The 22825-nt window shown below is 43.8% G+C and overlaps 1 protein-coding gene across 4 annotated transcripts; it reads right to left on the bottom strand.

The window, feature by feature from the left end:
* Window positions 1–14276: 14276 nt before the first annotated feature.
* On the bottom strand, window positions 14277–19960 carry LOC122008109 (psbP domain-containing protein 3, chloroplastic-like). 4 transcript variants are annotated; one of them, XR_006119184.1, is made up of 10 exons: window positions 19653–19959; window positions 19473–19579; window positions 19309–19374; window positions 15642–15728; window positions 15474–15556; window positions 15000–15075; window positions 14808–14926; window positions 14639–14683; window positions 14431–14566; window positions 14277–14332 (listed from the first exon to the last, which is right to left on the bottom strand). XR_006119184.1 is itself a non-coding variant. In XM_042563712.1 (9 exons), exons 1-9 carry the CDS (start codon window positions 19859–19861, stop codon window positions 14324–14326), a joined length of 801 nt encoding a protein of 266 aa, XP_042419646.1. In that variant the 5' UTR covers window positions 19862–19960; the 3' UTR covers window positions 14277–14323. The 4 variants fall into 4 exon arrangements, 3 of the variants coding, with proteins under 3 accessions (XP_042419646.1, XP_042419645.1, XP_042419648.1); XM_042563712.1 differs by lacking the exon at window positions 14431–14566 and having other exon boundaries at window positions 19653–19960; XM_042563711.1 differs by having other exon boundaries at window positions 14277–14566.
* Window positions 19961–22825: the final 2865 nt, after the last annotated feature.

Below are 22825 nucleotides of genomic sequence, written 5' to 3'. Positions count from 1 at the left end.
GAGAAAAAAGAGGAAAGAGAGTATGATAGGAGAGATTAAGGAGAGAGAAAGTGTGTGATAAAATGATGAGAGAGAAAATATGATGAGAGAGAATAAGGAGAGAGAAGTGATATGAAATAAAAAATAAATAAATATATTTTTATATTCGATATTAAGGGAGAAAATTTTAGATTTAGATCAAAGATATTTTTGGAATAAGGAAATATTTTGATTGATAAAAATAGGGTAATGACTTATTGAAGGGGAGGTACATGGGAATGAGTTATTACCGAATTTCAAGGATTCATTCGCTTATTTGTACTCCTATTCTTATAATCCAAACATTAACAATGACAATCAATTATTCTCATTCTCATTCCTATTCCCCACTCTTATTTCCCTAAACCAAACACTCCCTAAATTTAGGAAATGGATAGGATAACTAATGTAGAAGATTTTTAGTTAACTTATTCAAAATTTAGAGTAAAATCTTTAAATAGAATAACTGATGTAGATGCTCATATTTTTTTTTTTAACATACTTAATTTTTTGTTAATGTAATTGATCCGGTAGTAAGAGCGGGCCCCCCACCTTTTTTCTTGCCAAGTCAACGCCGTGGAAGTCACCGGAACAAGTCACCGGAACAGTCACCCGCCCAGAGGAGAGTGTGGTCCGACCGGACGGACGGCTGTAGACGGCCGGTCCGACTGAATTGCCGGCCGGCCGATGGAATCGAATACCTGAAGGGGTCCAGCCGGCTCGCACTTATAGTTGGGAAGAACCCTGTCAAATCGGGGTTCCGACGCTCAGTTAAAAAGGTCAGGGACCGAGCTGACCTTTTGACCGACCACAGTCATAAAGCACCCCTGTTTGTTAGTCTCCACAAAGCACAAGTAAACCACTGCTAATGTCCGGTCGGATGTTTGGGTATCTGTCCGTCCGGACTATAAGTTTGGAGCACGGGAAAAGGCCAGAGGATTTCTTCCTCTGACAAACTGTAAGTTTCACGTGTGTGCCATGCTCCAGATCTTGTGGCAGGGGATTCCGCTGTCCCATCGAGGGCATGCTCTGACTGTAGCGATATGGGTCAGGTAAGCTTTCTGACAGCCGCATACCTAGGAAAGGACAGAGGACACTTATGCACTTCGGTACGCGTGCCCAAACTTGACACCGCTCTATATAAAGAACCTCAGGTTTCACCGGCAAGAGGATTCTGGTACGTACTCTGAGACTTCTGGAGCCATCTTGTTCATCGTGATTTACCTGACTTGAGCGTCGGAGGGTCGTCGCTGGGAATCCCCTTCCCGGCTCGACTTCTGTGCAGGATAGCCGGAGCATCTCGACACTAGTTGGAGATCTACATCAGCGAGCCTTGGAGCGCCACGTGCCCAGCGTCTGTTGACTTCTGGTTCGGACAGGATCAAATTGGCGCCGTCTGTGGGAACGCTCCTGCATCCGATCGGGTACAATGGACGAGGCTGGACGACAACACACGGTGACGCTTTCAACAGAGGAACTCGACGCCTGGTCGAGATAAGGGCCGCAAACTCATGGAGCAAAACAAAAAGCATCCGCCGAGCAACAAGCGACATCTGCGTCTGGTGGCCGAGCGGAAGCACCTCAAGCCACCGTCGCATTCCACCGAGCCTTGTTTCGCACTCCTGAAGCCGCACCAGCTCGAAGAGATAGAGGCTCCTCTTCAGATGAAATGCCAAGGCGGGATGACAGAAAAGGGAAAGCCCCCCGGGCAGACTCATCTCCCGAGCGGACCAATCGCCAATTCTCGGAAGATATTTTACGAGACCCTCTGCCCAAGCACTACGTGCCTCCGACGATCGGCGAATACAATGGAACAACGGACCCGGATGATCATCTGGGTAAGTTTGATAATACAGCCACGCTCCATCAATACACCGATGGAGTGAAGTGCCGCGTCTTTCTTACCACTCTCTCGGGATCGGCTCAACGGTGGTTCCGTAGGCTGCCGGACGGATCCATCACAAGCTTCAAGGACTTCCGAACGGCCTTCCTCCACCACTTCGCTAGCAGTCGGCGTTATCAGAAAACAAGTGTTAGCTTGTTCGCCATCAAGCAAGAACCAAAAGAATCGCTTCGAGCTTACATCCAGCGATTCAACCAAGTGGCGATGGACATCCCAACGGCCACATCGGAGACGATGATGAACGCCTTCACACAAGGCCTTGTGGATGGGGACTTCTTCCGGTCGCTCATCCGAAAGCCGCCCCGAGACTATGATCACATGCTACATCGGGCCAACGAATACATAAACGTGGAAGAAGCGCAAGCCGCTCGGAAAAAGGAAACTCCAACCGAGCGTGCACCTGTTCATGCCGAGCGGAAGCAGCACGCCGCTCAGCAACCACCCAGAGGACCAAGAGCCGAAGCAATTCGATCCCCCCGCGCCAGATCGCACGTACAAGAAAAGAATCCACAAGATATCCAGTAGATAACACAAGGAAGAGCTGCTCTTACTCTCTACGACTAGGAGGGCTTTGGAATCATCCGGCTTCTCCTCCCTCGACAGAGGCAAAGGACGTGAAGGAGGAGGAGGACCCGCCAAAATCAGCGTATTTTCCTCATCGGCCATCCTCACGCGCTCACTCGGCCGCTCCTGCGGTCGTCAGCGTAGAAACCACTCGACGAAGAGGAAAATAGACCAGCGAGCTCGTGGGAGAATCAGCGATATTCGACCCCATAAAAACTTCGGGACCGGATCCACCGTCCATTTTAACCACAAAAGAGCGAACGTGGTCCGGAAATCACTTTCGGGCCTGGAGACTTGGAAGAAGTAGAAGTGCCCCATGACGACGCGCTGCTCATTAAAGCGGTAATAGCAAATTACACTATTCATCGCATATTCGTTGACACAGGGAGCTCGGTCAACATCATATTCAAGAAGGCGTTCGATCAGCTGCAAATTGATCGAGCCGAGCTGCTGCCCATGACTACCCCGCTCTACGGGTTTACGGGCAACGAAGTTCAGCCGGTCGGACAGATCCGGCTGGCCACCTCACTGGGGGAAGAGCCGCTCAGGAGGACCAGGACAATAAACTTCGTGGTGGTCGACTCTCCATCATCCTACAATGTCATTCTGGGATGACCGGCGCTCGGCGAATTCCGAGCGGTTGTTTCAACCTTCCACCAGAAGATAAAGTTCCCCGTGGAAGACAAAGTAGGAGAAGTGCGTGGAGATCAACTAGCAGCTCGGCGATGCTATATAGAGATGATCCGAGCAGAAGCTTCTTCCGCTCGGAAGGCCCCCCGAATCGAGGTACACGCCATAACCGAGAAACCTCCTGCTTTAATTTATGATGAAAAGGAGGAAGTTCAGATCCATCCGACCCGATCGGAGGCCACCACTTTCATCGCCTCGGATCTAGAGGAAAAACAGAAGAAGAAGCTGATCCAATGCCTCCAGCAAAATCATGATGTCTTTGTTTGGTCGACACACGAGTTGCCCGGAATTTCGCCTAGCCTAGCGCAGCATGAGTTGCATGTCCGACCTGACGCTCGGCCAGTAAAGCAGAAAAAAAGAGATTTTAGCGCCGAGCAGAATGCCATAATCCGGGCGGAAGTAGAGAAACTTCTGGAGGCCGGCCACATACGCGAGGTGCAGTTCCCGAGCTGGCTAGCCAACGTGGTATTGGTCTCCAAGCCGGGCGGCAAGTGGAGAGTTTGCATTGACTTTCGGGACTTAAACAAAGCATGTCCCAAAGATTTTTATCCTCTGCCCCGGATAGATCAGCTGGTGGACTCTACGGCCGGCTGTGAATTAATTTGCATGCTCGAAGATCAGGAAAAGGTTAGCTTCGTGACTGCCGACGGCACTTACTGTTACAACGTGATGCCGTTCGGATTGAAGAATGCCGGGGCCACCTATCAACGCTTGATGAACAAAGTGTTCAGGGAGCAGATAGGGCGGAATCTGGAAGTTTATGTGGACGACATTCTTATTAAATCCGTCCTAGCGGCAGATCTCTTTAAAGACATGGAAGAGACATTCCGAACGCTGCGCAAATACGGAGTCAAGCTGAATCCCCAGAAGTGCCTGTTCGGAGCAAAGGGAGGACGTTTCTTGGGATACGTAGTGACCGAGCGGGGAATCGAAGCCAACCCTGGCAAGGTGAAAGCTCTGCAAGACATGCTTCCTCCCAGAAACACAAGGGAAGTGCAACGGTTGACCGGTCGGATAACTGCTTTGTCCAGATTCATCTCCAAAACTGCCGACCGGAGCCTGCCATTCTTCAAGATCCTGCGCAAGGCTACTAAGTTCCAGTGGAACGAAGAGTGTGACCGAGCATTTGAAGAGTTGAAAACATATCTGAATTCTCTGCCTATACTTGTCAAGCCGATCGGGGGTGAGTCACTTTATATGTATCTATCGTCAACTGAGCATGCTGTAGGCTCAGCACTTGTGAGGGTGAACGGTGAAGAGCAGCCGGTGTATTTTCTAAGCCACATTTTAAAAGATGCTGAATCTCGCTACACCGGGCTCGAGAAGTTGGCCTTTGCTTTGGTTCTAGCCGCTCGGCGCCTTCGACCTTATTTCTTGGCTCATACAATCATTGTCCGGACGAACAGTCCACTCGGAAGAGTCCTGTTGAATCCAGAAGCGTCTGGACGGCTTATCAAGTGGACGACAGAATTAAGCGAGTTTGACATCCAGTACCAGCCCCGCTCGGCGATTAAAGCCCAATCCTTGGCTGATTTTGTGACCGAAGTGCAGAGGCCAGAGCCGGAAGCTCTGTGGAGGATATATGTGGATGGGTCTTCCACTCGACTCGGAAGCGGGATTGGGATATTGCTTATCTCACCGCAAGAAGAAAAGATGCACCTATCCGTCCGGCTGGACTACAAGGCCACCAACAATGAGGCAGAGTATGAGGCCCTTATAGCCGGATTGCAGGCGGCACGACATGTGGGGGCCGGTCGGGTAACTCTCTATTCGGATTCACAGTTGGCCGCTCAGCAACTTTCCGGCACCTTTGAAATCAACTGTGTTCGGCTTAAACTCTACGCTGAGGCCTTTGAAAAACTCAAAGCTACTTTCCGAGAAGTGCTTATTCAGAAGATTCCCCGAACGGAGAACCAGGCGGCCGATGAGTTGGCCAAACTCGCGAGCTCAATAACGCCGGTCGCCATTCAGCAGCCAATTGAAAAAACGCTGATGGTGGCGCATGTCGACCGGATGCAAGGCCTCGCGTTTCCAAGTGACTGGAGGACACCTATTATAGAATTCCTTCGTTCGGGCACCACACCATCCGATGAATATGCAGCCCGGCTCCTCAGAAGAAGAGCCGGTCGGTTTACACTCATCGGAGATCAGCTTTACAAGAAAGCTTTCTCGCGTCCTCTGCTAAAATGTGTAAGCTCGGAGGACTCAGCTTACATCCTCCAGGAAGTACATCAAGGATCATGTGGAGGTCATCCGGGCGGACGCTCGTTAGCCAAGAAGATCCTCTTGGCCGGATACTTTTGGCCAACTTTACTAGCAGATGCCGCTCGGACAGTATCTACATACCTTTCATGCCAGAAGTATCACAACTTCTCCCACCGACCGGCAGAGGAGATGAAGGCATCAACCATCTCATGTCCGTTCGATCAGTGGGGAATGGATATTGTGGGTCCATTTCCGATGGCGGCCGAGAGGAAATTTTACTAGTGGCGGTAGACTATTTCTCCAAGTGGGTGGAGGCCGAGCGGCAAAGATCATCGAGCAAATGGTTAAAAATTCATCTGGCAGACATCATTTGTCGGTTCGGCATCCCTCGCCGACTGGTGTCCGACAACGGGCGGCAGTTCACAGGGAAGATGTTGGAGGATTGGTGCCAAAGCTACGGCATTGAGCAACATTTCACGTCCGTGGCCTATCCTCAGAGCAACGGTCAAGCTGAAGTCGCCAACCGGGAAATTCTTCGTATTCTGCGCGCTCGGCTCGACCATTTGGGAGGGAGTTGGCCGGATGAAGTGCCGAGCGTCTTGTGGGCTATCCGAACGACGCCAAAAGAAGGGACGGGAGTCACACCGTTCCATTTGGTATATGGCGGTGAGGCTGTCATACCGGTCGAAGTCGGCGTTGAGTCAGCCAGGATCCAGAACTATGATGATGACAACACCGAACGAAGAAACATGGAGCTGGACTTGGTAGAAGAGGAGAGGGCAAAGGCGTCCGTTCGGCTGATGGCGTACCGTCAGCGGATGAAGCAAAACTACAACCGGCGCGTAATTCCCAGATCGTTCCAAGTCGGCGATCTTGTCTGGAAGAAAGTCAAGCCGGTCGGCGACGTCGGCAAGCTTGAAGCTCCATGGGCAGGCCCTTTCAAAATCATCGAAAAGCTCCGCTCGGGCGCGTATTATCTGGAGGATGAGGACGGACGGCAGCTAGATAGGCCGTGGAGCGCGAACCACCTCCAGCCTTACCGGGCGGGGTGAAAGGTGTATCACTGTAAATCACCCTGTGTATTTCATTTTTCGACTAAATACTTGAAATGCAGAGATGAAAAGTCAAAGGAGCGAATATAAGGCATTATCATCGTAGCGCGAAGGCCCCCGAGCCGATCGGCCGGGAGGTTTATGTGGTTAAGACTTGTAAGCAAATAACCCGTGCCGTTCGGCCGGAAGTAAATTGGTCGAGCCAAGCGCTCGAGGAACGAAGGCCCCGCGCCGTTCGGCCGGAGGTAAATGGGTCGAGCCAAACGCTCGAAGATCGAAGGCCCCGTGCCATTCGGACGGAGGTATATTATCCAAGCCAAAATACTCGATGAAGTAGATCCTGAGCCGTGCGGCCAGGAGGGCATTATCCAAGCTGGGGGAAAGGCAAAGAGCTACGCCGAACGGCAGTGTCAAAATTAGCCTTAACGGCCGTCGAGACCGACAGCCGCGCCCGCCGGCTATAAATATCCGCGCCGACGAGCACCGTCGTTAAAGATCAAGAGACGAGGCGTCTATAAACCCTCCGAAGGAAGACCGACGAGCACCGTCGTTAAAAATCGAGAGCCGCCGACCGGCTATAAATATCTGCGCCGACGAGCACCGCCATTAAAGATCAAGAGACGAGGCGTCTATAAACCCTCCGGCGGAAGACCGACGAGCACCGTCGTTAAAGATCGAGAGCCGCGACCGGCTATAAATATCCGCGACGAGCACCGTCGTTAAAGATCAAGAGACGAACCGGCGTCTATAAACCCTCCGAGCGGAAGACCGACGAGCTCTGTCGTTAAAGATCGAGAGCCGCGCCGACCGGCTATAAATATCCGCGCCGACGAGCTCCGTCGTTAAAGATCAAGAGACGAGCCGGCGTTTATAAACCCTCCGAGCGGAAGACCGACGAGCACCGTCGTTAAAGATCGAGAGCCGCGCCGACAAATATCCGCGCCGACGAGCACCGTCGTTAAAGATCAAGAGACGAGCCGGCGTCTATAAACCCTCCGAGCGGAAGACCGACGAGCACCGTCGTTAAAGATCGAGAGCCGCGCCGTCCGGCTATAAATAACCGCGCCGTCGAGCTCCGACGATAAATATCGAGAGACGAGCCGGCGTCTATAAATAGTCCGGGCGGACTAACCGACGAGCTCCGTCGTTAAAAATCGAGAGACGAGTCGGCGTCTATAAATAATCCGAGCAGGCCAACCGTCGAGCTCCGAGGTTGAACATCGAGAGGTTCGGATCGTCTCATAACCAGCGATTCTTGGTAGCAACACAGAATTATGTGCGGCCGAACGGAAGAGCTGGAGAAAATACTCCAGCGATTCTCCAAAGGTGTGATGTGACAGGAGATGAGCGGACAGCACAAGTGTTAGCAAGGGGACAGTGCAAGAAGATAAAATACACGAAAGGAAAGCATTTCATTAAAATTAAAACCTTAGGCCGAGTGGCCTAAATACAAAAAGGTTCATGATCAGCCGAGCGGCTAAATTACAAGAATTACTCGATGTAGTCGTAGAGGTCCCTCGGAATATTGCTCAGAAGCTCCACCTGATCGCCGGCCGGAATATTGGTGGACTCCGGAAGAAGGCCCTTCGACTTCAGATAGGTCATAGTAGCCGTAATGGCCAAGTCGAAAGCCGAGTACATCCGCTCGCAAATTTTCTCCGAGAACTCGGGCGATCGGATGTGGCTTTGTCGGAGAGCGGCGACTCGGCTCGGCTCGGCATCCTGGTATTCTTTGAAGGTTGCCTGGGAGCTTGTGAGGGCCTCATTCAGACGTTCGATCTTCTCCGCATCAGCCGAGCGGCCTGCCTTCTCCCGATCGAGCTGCTCCGTCAGCTCTTTTATCTTCGACTCCAGGCCCTGGGCCTCCACATTTTTCTTCTCCAGATCGGAGATGGCCGTGTTCTTCCGAGTGGTGGCAAGAGTTATCTTTGTGTCAAGCGACTTGACCTGTCGCTCGGACTCGGCTAGGGCGTGGGCCTGGTCAGCTGTTTTCTTCTCGCCCAGCAGTTAGAGCTTTCTTCAGCTCTTTTTGCAGCTCGGAGTAGGAAGGTCCTTGGGAGCCGCTCGGACCACCTGCCGCCCGCAGTTGCCTTATCTCCTCGTCCGCCATAGCCAGACGGCTGGAAACTGCTATCTCTTCCACCCACCTCTGAAACGAGAAGGCGCAGTTGTTAGAAGCCGAGCGGAAATATTTTAGGCAAAACAAAAAACAAAAAACAACGAAGAACTTACCCCCGTAGCCGCTTGCATGTGGCTGTTGGCTAAGTTCTGGAGAGGGATCAGTGCTACGCGCGCCCGAGCGTCGGCCCACATCTCGGCGAGGGGCCCTTTCAAAGTAATAGTGTGCTCGGGCACGGTTGTCCGGTCAGCTTCTGGCAGCAACTCTTCAGTAGGGAGATGAAGAGTAGCCCGTATTGTGCGGCCATGACCAGGGATCGCCCGACCGGGATCAGAAGCTGGCGCAGAAGATCGCGAATGGACGGTCGAACGTTGGACTGAACGGCGAGCAGGGGGGAGAGTGTCGACCGGAGTGGCCTCGACCGGAGTGGCCTCGACCGGAGTGGCCTCGACCGGAGCAGTCAGCTCGTCCCAGTCAGAAGGCGTCCGGTCGGACGAAATGGTCTCGGGCACAGGCGCCTTCCCTTTCGCAGTCGAGGCGGCCCGGTCAGAGGGTTGGACCGCGGAGGTAGCCGAGCGTAGCGGGGTCTCCACTCGGCGTCTCTTTTGCAGTGGCTGATCCTCCTCCCGAACGGACCCTTCCTCGGGGGCCGTTGGTTCCCTGGAGGGGGTAGCTCCGCTGTCCACCTGCTGTTGAGAGGCCTGAGCGGCCGATTCAGCCTGGGTGCCGCTTTCTCCTTCGTGAGAACCGACCGGCTGAATACCCAGCACCTTCATTTCCTTGGCTGCCACGGCCTCCAGCGCCGCTGCCTTTCTCTTTAGAACGCCGGCCATCACAGAAATCAGTTAGCAATTAAAGCAAGTGCCAAAGCAAAGTTCTTACCGAAGCCGGTCGGAAGTGGGGTCCGTATAGGACTCAGCCCAAAAATGTACATCACTCCCTCGTGAAGAAGCTTGTTGATGTCAAGCCGTAGACCGGCTAGTACATTTGCGGCGTGAAGATAATCCGGTCGGGTCTTGAATTTCTTCAGTTCGGGAGGGGGAGGGAGACTGACTTGCCACTGGGTCGGAAAGTTTGGCTGACTGGGCATGCGGAGGTAGAAATAATAGTCCTTCCAATGTTTATTGGAAGTGGGTAGTTTATTGAAGAAGACCAGACCGGGCCGAGCTTGGAACATAAAGGTGCCCGGCTCGGCTTGCTTAGGATAATAGAAGTAAAAGAAGACCTCCGGTCGGAGGGGGATGTTGTGAATCTTAAACAAAACGACAACGCCGCAGAGCAGACGAAAGGTATTTGGTACTAAACTTCCGAGCGGCACGCTAAAATAGTTACAGACGTCTACTATAAAAGGATGTACGGGGAACCGCAGACCGGCGATGAATTGGTCGCGAAAGACACGAAATCGCCGCGGGGTGGTCTGTGAGGCCGAGCGGCGGGACCAGCTAGGCGAACTTCGATATCCTCGGGGATTTCGAAATTGTCAGCCAAAATATCAAAATCCCGTTGTTCGAAACGAGATCGCATGGTAGTATACCATGAGCCTAAGGATTGTTCTTCGGGATGAGAAGAACTGGCCATGATCGGGACAGAAGAAATCAAAAAGGAAGTTTCAAAGACGAGGAAATGGAGTTTCAAAAACTAGAGCAGAAGTGCGAATTAGATATCGGAAAGGAAAAAGGAAAGATCTAAAACCTTACTGGGGGAAGAGGGATCGAAGAAAGGCGCCGGATAGCGTCAAAGGGCAGAAGCGAGATCGCCGGAGCTCCAGAGCGCAGAAAGCAACAGTAGAGGTGACGGAGGCGTGTGAAGGTGAGGAGGAAATGAAGAATTTATAGGGTGAGGGCCGGGCGGCCTCCACCGTCGGATCCAGGTCACGGGAATCAAAGCATACATCTAGCCGTATATTTCGAATTGCTTCGGTCACATCAAAATATCACGCTGCCGCCTCCGTATTCCGATGGCATCGCTCCACGTGGCAGTCAATCGTTCGGAGCATTTAATGAAGGTATGATCAACCTTGATGGCGAAGATTGGCGCAGAACGCGAGGAGATCCGGTGAAGGCCATCACTGACTCATTCAAGGACATCTCTACGGCTGACCGGGCGGAGAATACCATCATGAATGAGCCGTTCGGCTAGACTCACAGTCCAGTCAGTCGGACTATTCGCCTCCTTCGACTAGACTTGAAGGGGAGGCAAGTGATCCGGTAGTAAGAGCGGGCCCCCCACCTTTTTTCTTGCCAAGTCAACGCCGTGGAAGTCACCGGAACAGTCACCGGAACAGTCACCCGCCCAGAGGAGAGTGTGGTCCGACCGGACGGACGGCTGTAGACGGCCGGTCCGACTGAATTGCTGGCCGACCGATGGAATCGAATACCCGAAGGGGTCCAGCCGGCTCGCACTTATAGTTGGGAAGAACCCTGTCAAATCGGGGTTCCGACGCTCAGTTAAAAAGGTCAGGGACCGAGCTGACCTTTTGACCGACCACAGTCATAAAGCACCCCTGTTTGTTAGTCTCCACAAAGCACAAGTTAACCACTGCTAATGTCCGGTCGGATGTTTGGGTATCTGTCCGCCCGGACTACAAGTTTGGAGCACGGGAAAAGGCCAGAGGATTTCTTCCTCTGACAAGCTGTAAGTTTCACGTGTGTGCCATGCTCCAGATCTTGTGGCAGGGGATTCCGCTGTCCCATCGAGGGCATGCTCTGACTGTAGCGATATGGGTCAGGTAAGCTTTCTGACAGCCGCATACCTAGGAAAGGACAGAGGACACTTATGCACTTCGGTACGCGTGCCCAAACTTGACACCGCTCTATATAAAGAACCTCAGGTTTCACCGGCAAGAGGATTCTGGTACGTACTCTGAGACTTCTGGAGTCATCTTGTTCATCGTGATTTACCTGACTTGAGCGTCGGAGGGTCGTCGCTGGGAATCCCCTTCCCGGCTCGACTTCTGTGCAGGATAGCCGGAGCATCTCGACACTAGTTGGAGATCTACATCAGCGAGCCTTGGAGCGCCACGTGCCCAGCGTCTGTTGACTTCTGATTCGGACAGGATCAGTAATTTTGGTCATTATTAATTTATATAAATTAATTAACATAAACTTTCAAAAAAGTATTACTTACTTTTATCGCCGTGAAAAAAAAAACAAAATTATTACAACACTCTGCGTGCAATTAAATAAAAAAGATATTTTAAACAAATAAGGGAAAAGGCTCAAAGCCCGTCATAATAAACTACTATTCCTCCTAGGTCCCATATTAGAAAAAAATTGTTGTACTCTCTGTATATAAACTTTTATTTACTTAACTTTCTAACGCATATTAATTTACCTAACTGTACTTTATTTTTATAGATATAAAAAAGAATTCAAAAGATATAATTCATTTTAAATTCAAAAGATTTAAATTAAAATTTAATATATATTTTTTATCAAAATTAGCACGATTATTTTCCTATCTTATCAATCTATTGGAGTTAATCGATTCAATCTAAATCAATCGATTTATATGACTCTTAATTGATTGGTAAAATGAAAAAAAAATCATATTCATTTTAATAAAAAAATATATTAAATTTTAATTCAAACATATTGAATTTTGAAAAAAATTATATTTCATTTTAGATTTTTTTTACCTATAAAAAATAAGATAATTAAATAAATTAATGTCTATTAATTAAATAAATATTTTGACATGAAGACTGAAGGTACAATTTATCTAATGATTAGAGATTTTTCACAATTTACCGAACAAATAATAGAGAATATTCCTTTTTATATTTGAAAGTACCACTACAATCCTTATCCAAAATATAACGAGATAAAGAAAATTACCCACATAATTGAGACTTAAGAGAGGACCCGAGAGCATGCTTAGCTCGAGCAAAAAGATGACACATAAACCAATCGATGAGACTTGAGAGAGAGGATCAACATTTATTTATTTAATATAAATTTAATTTATATTAATAAAATATTAATTAAGGCTCACAAACAGCTCGTGAACTATTTAACAATATAATTTGGGCTTGAATTCGGCTCGAAAAAAAAGTTCGAATATGTTCGAGTTTGACTCAAATTCAATAAATTCGAATACAAATCAAATATTTTTTGAACCGGTTAGAAAAACTTACCAGCCAGCTCGATTCGTTTGCACCTCTATTCGAGACACACTTAACACGAGCAAAGAGATTACACAAAAATCTACAACAATGATTAGAAGAAATCGATGTTGGAAGAAACAATATGTTGCCAGAAATTTATGGAGTATTAGCTGAATTTAAATTATATTGAATTAAATTCAACTTACAGTCGAGATGACCTGAACGGATAATTTCAGGCTACCAACATAGGCTGATTTCTGCTAATTGCCTCGAGTCTGAGCAGCAAAGTCCGAGCGGACTTAATGGCGGGGCGGGCAAGCAGTAAATTGGCCGACCGAGTAGTGAGTCCGAGCAAGTTCAGCCAGACAGAGAGCAGACTGGGTGAGAGGTCGGTCGGGCAAGAAGACAGGCTGAGCAGACAAGCCGAGTGAGAGGACGGTCGGGCGAAGCAGACAAGCCGAGCGAAGCAGATAGGTCGAGCGAGCTGATGTCGATCGGGCGAAACAGAAATACAACCCGAGCGAGGAGTGTCAGTCGGTCAAGCTAAGTCAGCCGAGCAAAGTTACCGAGCGGACGAGCGGAGAGGCTGATCGAGCAAGTGGTCGATCGAGAGAAGCAGATAGGCCGAGCGATTGAAGGAGCAGAGGAGCCTGAGCAGGCGAACAACCTCCCAAGCGAGAAAAATGATCGAAGTCTGCGAGAGTTACAGTTTCCTTGAAACCGATTTTCACACCTCTAGCTGTGTTTCAAGGCTCAGTAGGGTCGTCTATTTGCTAGAATACAACGGTTGACCGTGATTTCCACCAAGCACTGATGATCACAACGAACTAAGTGACACCCGATTGTTATCATGAGCACTCTGCCGATATGAAACTAAAGTCTCATTTAAAACTTTTATATATATATATATTTATTTATTCATTTATTTTGGGAATACAAGATGAGATACTTCCGTCGTATCATTGGCATAGAGAATATTCTTTTTATTTTTTAACACAGTTTGTTTATGATGATGATAAAGATAAAGTATTATTCTAATTTTTATCATTTTTTCTGTATACCTTAAATTCAAATTTTAAAAGGTGAATTTTTTTAAAAGGCCCACTTGAATTTAGAGTTCTCGCATCTCGTATACACAAAATATCTAGTGGCTATCTAAATAAATCCTTCTTTTTGTTTAAATCGTTTTTAACGATCAATTATATTAAAAAAAATAATTATGAAATACTATACTGATTGATTATGGAGAGCAAATTCTTTGTATCGCCAAATGAACCATTATGATTGATTTATATAGATTCCATCTATTAAATAGATAAGATTCATTTAAATCAATCAATAAAATTGATTGATTTATATAGATTCCATCTACTAAATAGATAGGGTTCATTTAAATCAATCAATAAATTTTTATAATCCAGAGGGTATGTACCTACTTGAAAATTATGAATCATTTCTCCAAAGAAAAGAATAATAACTATTTCTTATATCACTATAATTTTTTCGTCTGAAAAAAAAAACAGAATGCTTCAAGGAGATCAAGATTGTGATGTTTCTCATTTTTAAGCGCTGTAACAACGAAAGCAATGAAAACTTACAAACACACTTACTGATAGGGCATGGAGAAAAATCATGCTGCCATTGCTTTGTTAGCAGATATTCGCATTTCATACGTTCTACAATCAATAAAAATTCAGTGTGTTAAAGAACTATTGCACAGGCATTTACAGCATAAGTTGCGAAGAACATGAATATTTTCAAGTAACATGCATACAAGTTTCGAAGAGGGAAGGGATATAATATTAAATGCGTGAAAAAGCAATCAGGTTGGGGTGGGATTGTTGGCGTGGCAGTTGATAGCCGGCGTATAAGAATCCCATTACTCATATGAATCTGAACGATGATACGGTCTGAGAATAGGAAGTGTTCTTGTAAGAGCGATTGAAGAATGGCAATCAAAGACTGACAATAATATGACTTACCTTTGCAATAGAAGGCTGGTACTTTTCAGCTTCATCCTCCATGTACTGCAAAAGAATAGAACAGTGTATTAGATTTTTTTTGAAGAAAAAGATTATATCTAATTCTTGGAATCTCAAACAAATAAACCAAACAGGATCATGGACGTAAGGCGATAGAAATAAAGCAAACCTGTCCTGTGACTGTGTAGAGCCTGTTATACCAACCATTTGATGCTACACCGAGGGCAGTTAGTATGTGTCTGCGTTTTTCGCCGGGAATTTGCAATGTATATTCGATATAATACAATCCTGTTCATTAGAAGTACTCTAGTGAAGTATAAGTCCATGATTGCTCATTTCAATATAGCCTACAAGTGCGTACCATTTGCAGCTTTTGAATCGATCAGCTTTGCTGCGACACCTGGAGGATTTCTCCAGCTTCTATCTAAACCGCTAACCTGGACAAGAAGGCATGATACACAATGAATTAAAAAAGGAACTGGTATTCCATAACACTAGAAATTTAAAACAGATTAATCACCCAGATTTCAAATAGGTCTGCGCATTCTTTTAGTTTAGTCACAAAACTTGCATCTGTCCACTCTGATCATATATTGTTAGACTGACTCTTGACTTACCCACCGAATATTGAACACTTTCATTATGCTGACTAGGATGCAACAAGGATGCTTAGTAAAAAAAAGCCATGTCAAAGATCCAGTAGTTGCAGTCAAGCAAATCTAAGGGAAAGACAATTTAAAATATACACAAGTTATAGACCTACTCGAGGGACCTAACTAAAATTCAAGTCACAGTTTAAGGATCATTTTTTTTAATTAGATAGATCAAAGCTTACCAACGTTTCTGCAAAAGCATCCACATTTCCAAAAGATTGCAATCTTGTAAAGTCAGGACCAAGCCCTGTGATTACAACACTGACTGAAGAAATCCATCAGCTACATTTGTTGAATAATTTGCATGTTTAATCAGTGAAGATTTCACACACTCAAGCAAGGATATATACCATTAGAACCAGATGATTCATTAGGATAAAACGCTGTAACTGACTTGAGGCTATTACCGTCACTGTCACCGGTGCCTATTAACCAATCTGTGATCAGGTAAAGCAGGACTATTAGAATCTACACTGGTTGGTCATAAATCATAATGAAGAAAATGGAAAATTGTACTCTCCCAATTGGCATATTAGAGCATTAGACTGGACTTGGTTTGCTATGCAGAAAGATAAAAGGGCAAAGAAAGAAAAATATCCCAAAGTCACAAATATTTCATGGATAGGTCATATGCATCTTTCATCTTCATATTGCATTTCCTTCCCCCATAGTAATCTAGTCGTATAAACCAATTGTTAATGTGGCCTACGAACTAGATCAAGCAACGACCAACATCTTTTCAAAACCAAGAAAGCGAGAAGGGGCAGGTGAATATCTGATGGTCCAGACTTCAATTGAAAAATCAACCCAAATTCAGTAAATATAAATATTTATATGACAAAATACTTATGACATCATTTTTTATCATGATTAACATAAAATTATCAGCTTAATTTATCAATTTCATAAAATAAATAATTACATTTAAATTTTAAAATATTGATAAAATTATGTTTCATGATTTGGAAATGGTTTTCTCCTCGCAAAAGGGAAAGTTAGGGGGCGTTTGGTACCCGCGTTTTCCATTTTCATTTTCTAGAAAATGCGCGTTTTCTGAAAAACGGTGTTTGGTTTGCGTTTTCCGCGCGCGTTTTCTAAAAAATTGGCTATCGTTTTCTAGAAAAACAGAGAATGACAAAAAGTCATTTTCTATTTTCTAGAAAACGCGCGTTTTCCAGAAAATGAAAATGAAAACGGTGCAAACCAAACGCACCCTTAGCTTCCCAAGTCAATATTATATTTTTCCATTTTGACTGAATGTTTTTATTGACTAAAGTCTTTTCTCTGTTAACCAGACACCAAGAAATATGGAAAAATATGTTTCTAAAAGCCATTATTCTTGAAACAAACAAAGACTAAATGTCAATATGAAGTTTTCTATTTTTCTTTGCAAACTGGAAATCTAAAAGTCTGAGATATTATTATAATTATAATGCCACTGTCAATCAGACTTTTGATTTATTTAGTTATTTCTGTTGGTCTTGGAAAGAAAAAATGGCAATTTACCAAATGACACATGCAAATTTTTGAATTGACCAAAAGGTGCATACTATTTTGGTATTTATCAAAGGACGCATTCAATTATTTGCTCTTGCCGTTTTACCCCTCCTGATAAATCTAATTTTTTCTCTTTCTCTTTTCTCTGTCATTTTTTTTCTCTCTTCTCTTTGCTCTCTCCTATGCGCAACCTCTCTTATCTTTCCTCCCTTCTCTTCTCTTTCCTATCTCTTTTGCATGCATAACGTGGGTCTAGCCTAATATGCAAATCATATCAGGCCCACAACATTTAGGGTTTAGTTAATTTTTTCGATAACATTTTAACACCTTCAAAGAAGCCGAAATAATCAATGGATGACACCGTTGGACTCCTTGCAGCCTCAGAAATCCACAAATCTGAAATGGTTGCAATCTAATGTCTCTAGATCGATTAGTAGGGTTTGATTAAAACCCACTGATGAACCTAGACAGGTCCAATTGGACTCATTTTAGGTCTTGTAAATTTCTGAGGTTGCAAGAAGTCCAACATTGCCCTCCATTGCTTATTTTGACTTCTCCAGAAGTGTTAAAATATTATCAAAAAAATCACTCCAACATGGGTCTGATATGAACTGTGGGTCTTATATGGTTCATATCAGACCCACGTTGGGCCTGATATAGAACCATATTAGGCCTTATTAGGTAAAAGACACAGGTTAGGTCTGGGGTCCTTCAATCCATAAACACATTCATTCCATCTCCAACTGAAACCAACCAATCTCATCTATCCACATTAGAAAGCCATTGGAGATCATTTAAGAGAAAATGATTTTGCTTTTCGTGCAATATTAACTTATACTTGACCACCGTATCTTCCCTTTCCTTTATTTGTTTTTGAATTTTGTGTAGAAACAAATTCTCCAAATTTATACCAACCTTTTCTTAAGTGATCTTATAACGAACAACAGTTTTTCCATTGTAAATGAGTACGAAGCAATCAATGAATCCCGTTAGGCCTGATATGGTTCCATATCAGACCCACATTCGACTAATTTTTACGATAATATTTTAACACCTCTGGAGAATCCGAAATAAGCAATGGAGGACACTGTTGGACACCTTGCAACCACAAAAATCTACAAGATCTGAAATGAGTCCAATCAGACTTATCTAGGTTCATTAGTGGATTTCAATCAAAACTCATTAATCGATATAGAGATATTAGATTACAATCATTTCATGTTCTGTGGATTTTTGAGGTTGTAAGGAGTCCAACGGCGCCCTCCATTAATTATTTCAGCTTCTCCGAAGGTGTTCAAATATTATCGAAAAAATCAACTAGAACTTAAACGTTGTGTGCCTGATATAATTTGCATATCAAGCTCAGGTTATGCATGCATGCATGCAAAAGAGAAAGGAAAGAGAAGAGAGGGGGGAGGAAAGATAAGAGAGGTTGCATGCATAGAAAAGAGCAAAAAATGGCAGAGAAAAGAGAAAAAATTAGATATGTTAGAAGGGATAAAACGGGAAAAGCACATAATGGAATGCGACCTTTGGTAAATACCAAAGTAGTGTGCACCTTTTGGTCAATTCAGAAACCTATGTGCACCCTTTGGTAAATTGCCGAAAAACAAGAAAAAAAAATGTGATATTGCAAAATTATCATGGCATCTTAAAAAATTTAAGAATTTTCAGTTTATTGGTTTCTCTGCAAGCATCCATTTGATTCTTTTCCATCAATAAGCACAAAATATCTATTTGACACCTTATTTATAGTCTAGAAATACAAAGGGAACGAAAATGATGGTTCATAAGAAAGACTTTTTACCTTTTAGTTTTGCAAAGAAATAGTTGAATGCTAGGGATGCAGACCCAATGCCAAATGTAACATATTTCTGACATAGTGTACCAAATTAAAAATATAATTCAGTTACAATTTTAATGCTTTTTCGAATTTTGATTTTTATTATTTAAAGGACACCACTCTTGGAAAAGACATATCTCTAATTCAATAGATGTCTTAAAAAACGCATTTGCTCACTTTAAAGAAAAGAGTCATTCCAAAGGTTTTATCCGTCCAAATTTCTAATCAAGATGGGCATTTCAATAGTGTTCTTCCCTAATTATATTTCTTCAACTTTTCTAAGTTTATATATATCCTTATGTGGCTCAACAATAGGAGGGATTACAGGACATCCCCACAATGCCACTATTGATTGTATAGGTAACGCCAACTGTATTCTTGCAGTGGAAAACACAAATCAATCCGCATGATGATGATTTATGATAACCTCTCATATTCCTTTCTCGAAATGATAACTTCAGATCGACATCTTTCAGTTCCAAATTGGTAAGATGATATCTAACATGATCTAGCTTGCACAAGAGAGTTATAGAAGACTATTCTAGGTAACTTCAAGGTTATGCTCGAGTATTGTGCAAATAAACAGGAGGAGAAATTCAAATTCTTCACGAGTACTAGACCACCATGGAGTTATTACAACAGCATGTCTTATCTGATTGTAGAGTGCAAATGCCAACCTTTTGGAATCGACATGCGAAACTTATTCACTTCGTCTTCGTACGTCTGGAAACTCTCCTCAAGCTCTGGAAAGCAGCAGTCAAACACCATTTTTAAGTGAAGAACAAACGGCACAGCAACAATTCTGACTCCGAAAGAAGTAGGAAATAAAAAAATATAATACCAGTATCAGCTGAAGCACCCGTAGCCACCAATGGCAGAGAGACTGAAGCAAGAAACATCGTGAGCAACAGATTCCTCCTCTTAGTTGCGAATTGTTGAATGCTACACCTGGAATAATGTTTTCTTTGGATGATTGGATCCAGCAGAGCATTGAAAGGGCAAAATGCGGGGACAACCTTACATGATTCCCTCAGAAGCACTGCATACGGCAGGAGGAATCAGCCGACTGCGCGATCGGAACGATCGTGGAAACGAGGAAAGAAGCGGGATGGGAACCAGGTGTTGGGAGGGAGTCGGAGCGGGGCGGTGGTGGCCTTTCGGACGGCCGACGGGAGCACCAGAATATCGAGGAGGAGAAGGAGGCGGAGAGAGGGAAGCGAAGGAAGCCATGGAAGTGAGGAGGAAAGAGAAATGGTAGGGCAAACGAAGGTAACGCTTCCAGTGTTTTGTGGATTTGGGCGGTTCAAACGAAGAAGAAGATATTAGAATTAAACTGAAAAACGATTCCATCCACCGATTTAACTATTTCCCTTGTTTTTCTCAAAAAAAACAAAATGTTGCAAATGGGACCATCTAGACTAGCTAATTTAACTCATCTAGATGATTTAGCCTGGGGAAAAAATTAATACAGTGAAATTATTTAAAAATAATTTAATTATAAATTTTAAAAATATCAAGATTTTTTTTTACAAATTGTTCAATTAAAACAAATAAGAGAACTCAAATATTTTTTTCTTCTCTCAGCCAACTTTTTTCTTTCTCTCGATATTTTTTTCTCTCCCATTGCCTGTACTTTTCCCCCTCTCCCTTCCCGTATTTTCTTCTTCCTTCTAATCCCCTTTCCTTTTTTCACTCCCGTGGTTGTCTTCCTCTTATAATCCCCTTATTATTCTTTCCCTTTCCCTAATCCTAATTTTACCCTCAAAATCCTCCGCCGCACATTAATGTCGTTGTCGTCCATGTTGTTATCGCTGAACGCCGCTATCACTAGCACTGATATCGTTTGCTGCCAGCGTTGTCATCGTCGCTTCGCCGATACTTCACAGCAAACGCTTTTTGATTAAGGTAAAGTTTTCTTGCTTTATTTCTTTCAATTAAGAATTTAAGTGTTGAAAAACATATAATGTTAATTTTTCATATATTTATATTTTTGTTTGCTAGTCAAGCATTGTTTGATTTGTTATATGAAGGTGATTAATTTCATTGGGAGCCTTAAAAAATTTGATCAATTAAATCATATCATTTATTGCAACTCATCATGTAATTCACTACAAGAAAACTCACAATTAGTGATGAAATTTAATTCCCGTCGCTAATTAGAAATCGAAATAAATTATGGTCACTAATCAACAAACTAAGTTTCCGTTGCTATTTTAGTGATTGAATTAAGTTTCCATCATTAATTAATTTTCTAATTAAGATTTTTATTCTCAATTTTTCTTCCCAGCGCCCTAAAATCTTCCTCTCTGATCGACCACCTCTCCAATCTCTAGCACGTTCCTCTCCTCTCCTCTTCGATCTCTAGCACCAGTATGCATCGTCCCATCGGTATGCTCGATCTTCTCCCCTTCCCTATCCTCTCTTAGCGATAGCTTGGCAGCGGTGTCACAGGGAGAGATCTCGCTTTGGCCGCGACCTCGCTGTGAGGTTTTGTCTGGGCTACGACCTTGCAACGAGGTGGCGAGATCAGGCATGACCTCAACAGCGTGCCATGGTTAGCTTGAATTCGCCCCCCCTGATTGTAAATTCTAGCTACGCCGCTGCACGAGCTCCCTTGAATTCTTTTTCATCAAAATTATAGTTTAACTTGAACAGATGATCAAAAATTGCTAACGATGGACGGACTAAGGAGTACCCTCATACAGTTGACCCAATCACTAATTTGTAAAAATATATCAGAATTAATTCTCGATAAAATCGATAAAAATATCTTTCCATGCATATGACTTTTGTATAAATACTTTAATATTATTTATATGGATCAAAATTAAATATTAATATTATAATAATTATAATAAATAATTACTACCACAATACTTAAAATAAAAATTATTTTGATAAAATATTATTTTAATAATAAATTAAAAAGGGCGCTGGTTTATTTATTTATTTTTTTTTCAAATTTAATCACTCAAAAACTTGGTTAAATTTAACAGCTCAATATTTTAGTTTCATTTGATTATCACTCCCCTTCCCCCAAATATATTACTTGTCGAAATTATAACAAATGCTTTTTTTTTTAAAAAAAAAGGGTTTATGACTCTCTATAGTAAACAAGGAAACAAAGTAGGTGCCGAGAGGTTGGAGTTTGTGTTTGTTTTGAGCAACGAGGCATCAGTCACATGCCTCCTTCCATCCCTTGTCTTTTTTATCGTTTCCTCCCCTTTATTTTAAATTTAATCAAACCGCCCATAGCCACACGCTGCATTCCCACCTAATTCAAACTTCTCGGGAATCCAAACCCGAATAGTAAATTGTCCTAATTACACGGGCATAATTCATAAAGTAGTCAGATATATTTAAATTTACCCCCCGACATTTCATTTTCAAAGTCGGTCTCCCCTCAATACCAGCCCTTGTCTCTTTCCTTCTAACTCTGTTTACTTCGGTCAGAGTGTGAAGTTTTTAAAAATTTTTGTTTTTTCTGAATTCAATCTATGGAAAATTTTGGTAAACAGCAGGAATACTTTTAAGAGAACGTAATTGAAATTAACATAAAAATAATAATATTATTCCTGTGGAGAAGCAAAAGCGTGGCTATATTTTGCATGTGATCTTTTTTCAGTCTTATCTCCTTTTTTTTTTTTATCATTATTATATCGTCACGCCGAAAAAGACTGAGACTATTCATTTAATTTATCGTCTGCATGTGGCAGTCAATTCGTAAGCCGCCTTAATTCATCCAGCCCTTTGTGAAAATGGGGGTCGATATATCACGCGATGCTTTTCTCACTTTTCCTTTTAAAAAAAAATAACGTAAACGGAAATTTCCATTAATATAATATTTGCAAAGATTTTAGTAAATATTAATTACAAGACCCATTTATTAAATTAAATGTAGCATCAGAGCGGCGAGGGGGACATTTATTTAGGAAACTGCACCGGTCGTACGACACCGCCAACGTCGAGATTCGTGCGCGCGCATCTCCACGCGAAGTCAGTGATGCCGGAGAGGGCATTGTGTGTGTGTTTTATGGTCCACACAAGGTTATTAAATAATATTAAAAAAATATTGCGTCAGAGCAAATGGCTTGTTTATCCAACTTATCTTTTAAGTATTTTTTTGCTTTTTTTTATAGGGAGTTGATCAATTTTGACGGTCGATTGAGAATAAAAATTGTTTTTTTCCCGATA

This window comes from Zingiber officinale, chromosome 8A (assembly GCF_018446385.1).
Source record: "Zingiber officinale cultivar Zhangliang chromosome 8A, Zo_v1.1, whole genome shotgun sequence".
Classification (NCBI taxonomy): Eukaryota; Viridiplantae; Streptophyta; class Magnoliopsida; order Zingiberales; family Zingiberaceae; genus Zingiber; species Zingiber officinale.
Note: the sequence above shows the minus strand (reverse complement) of the source record. Positions and strands in the feature narration are given on the sequence as shown.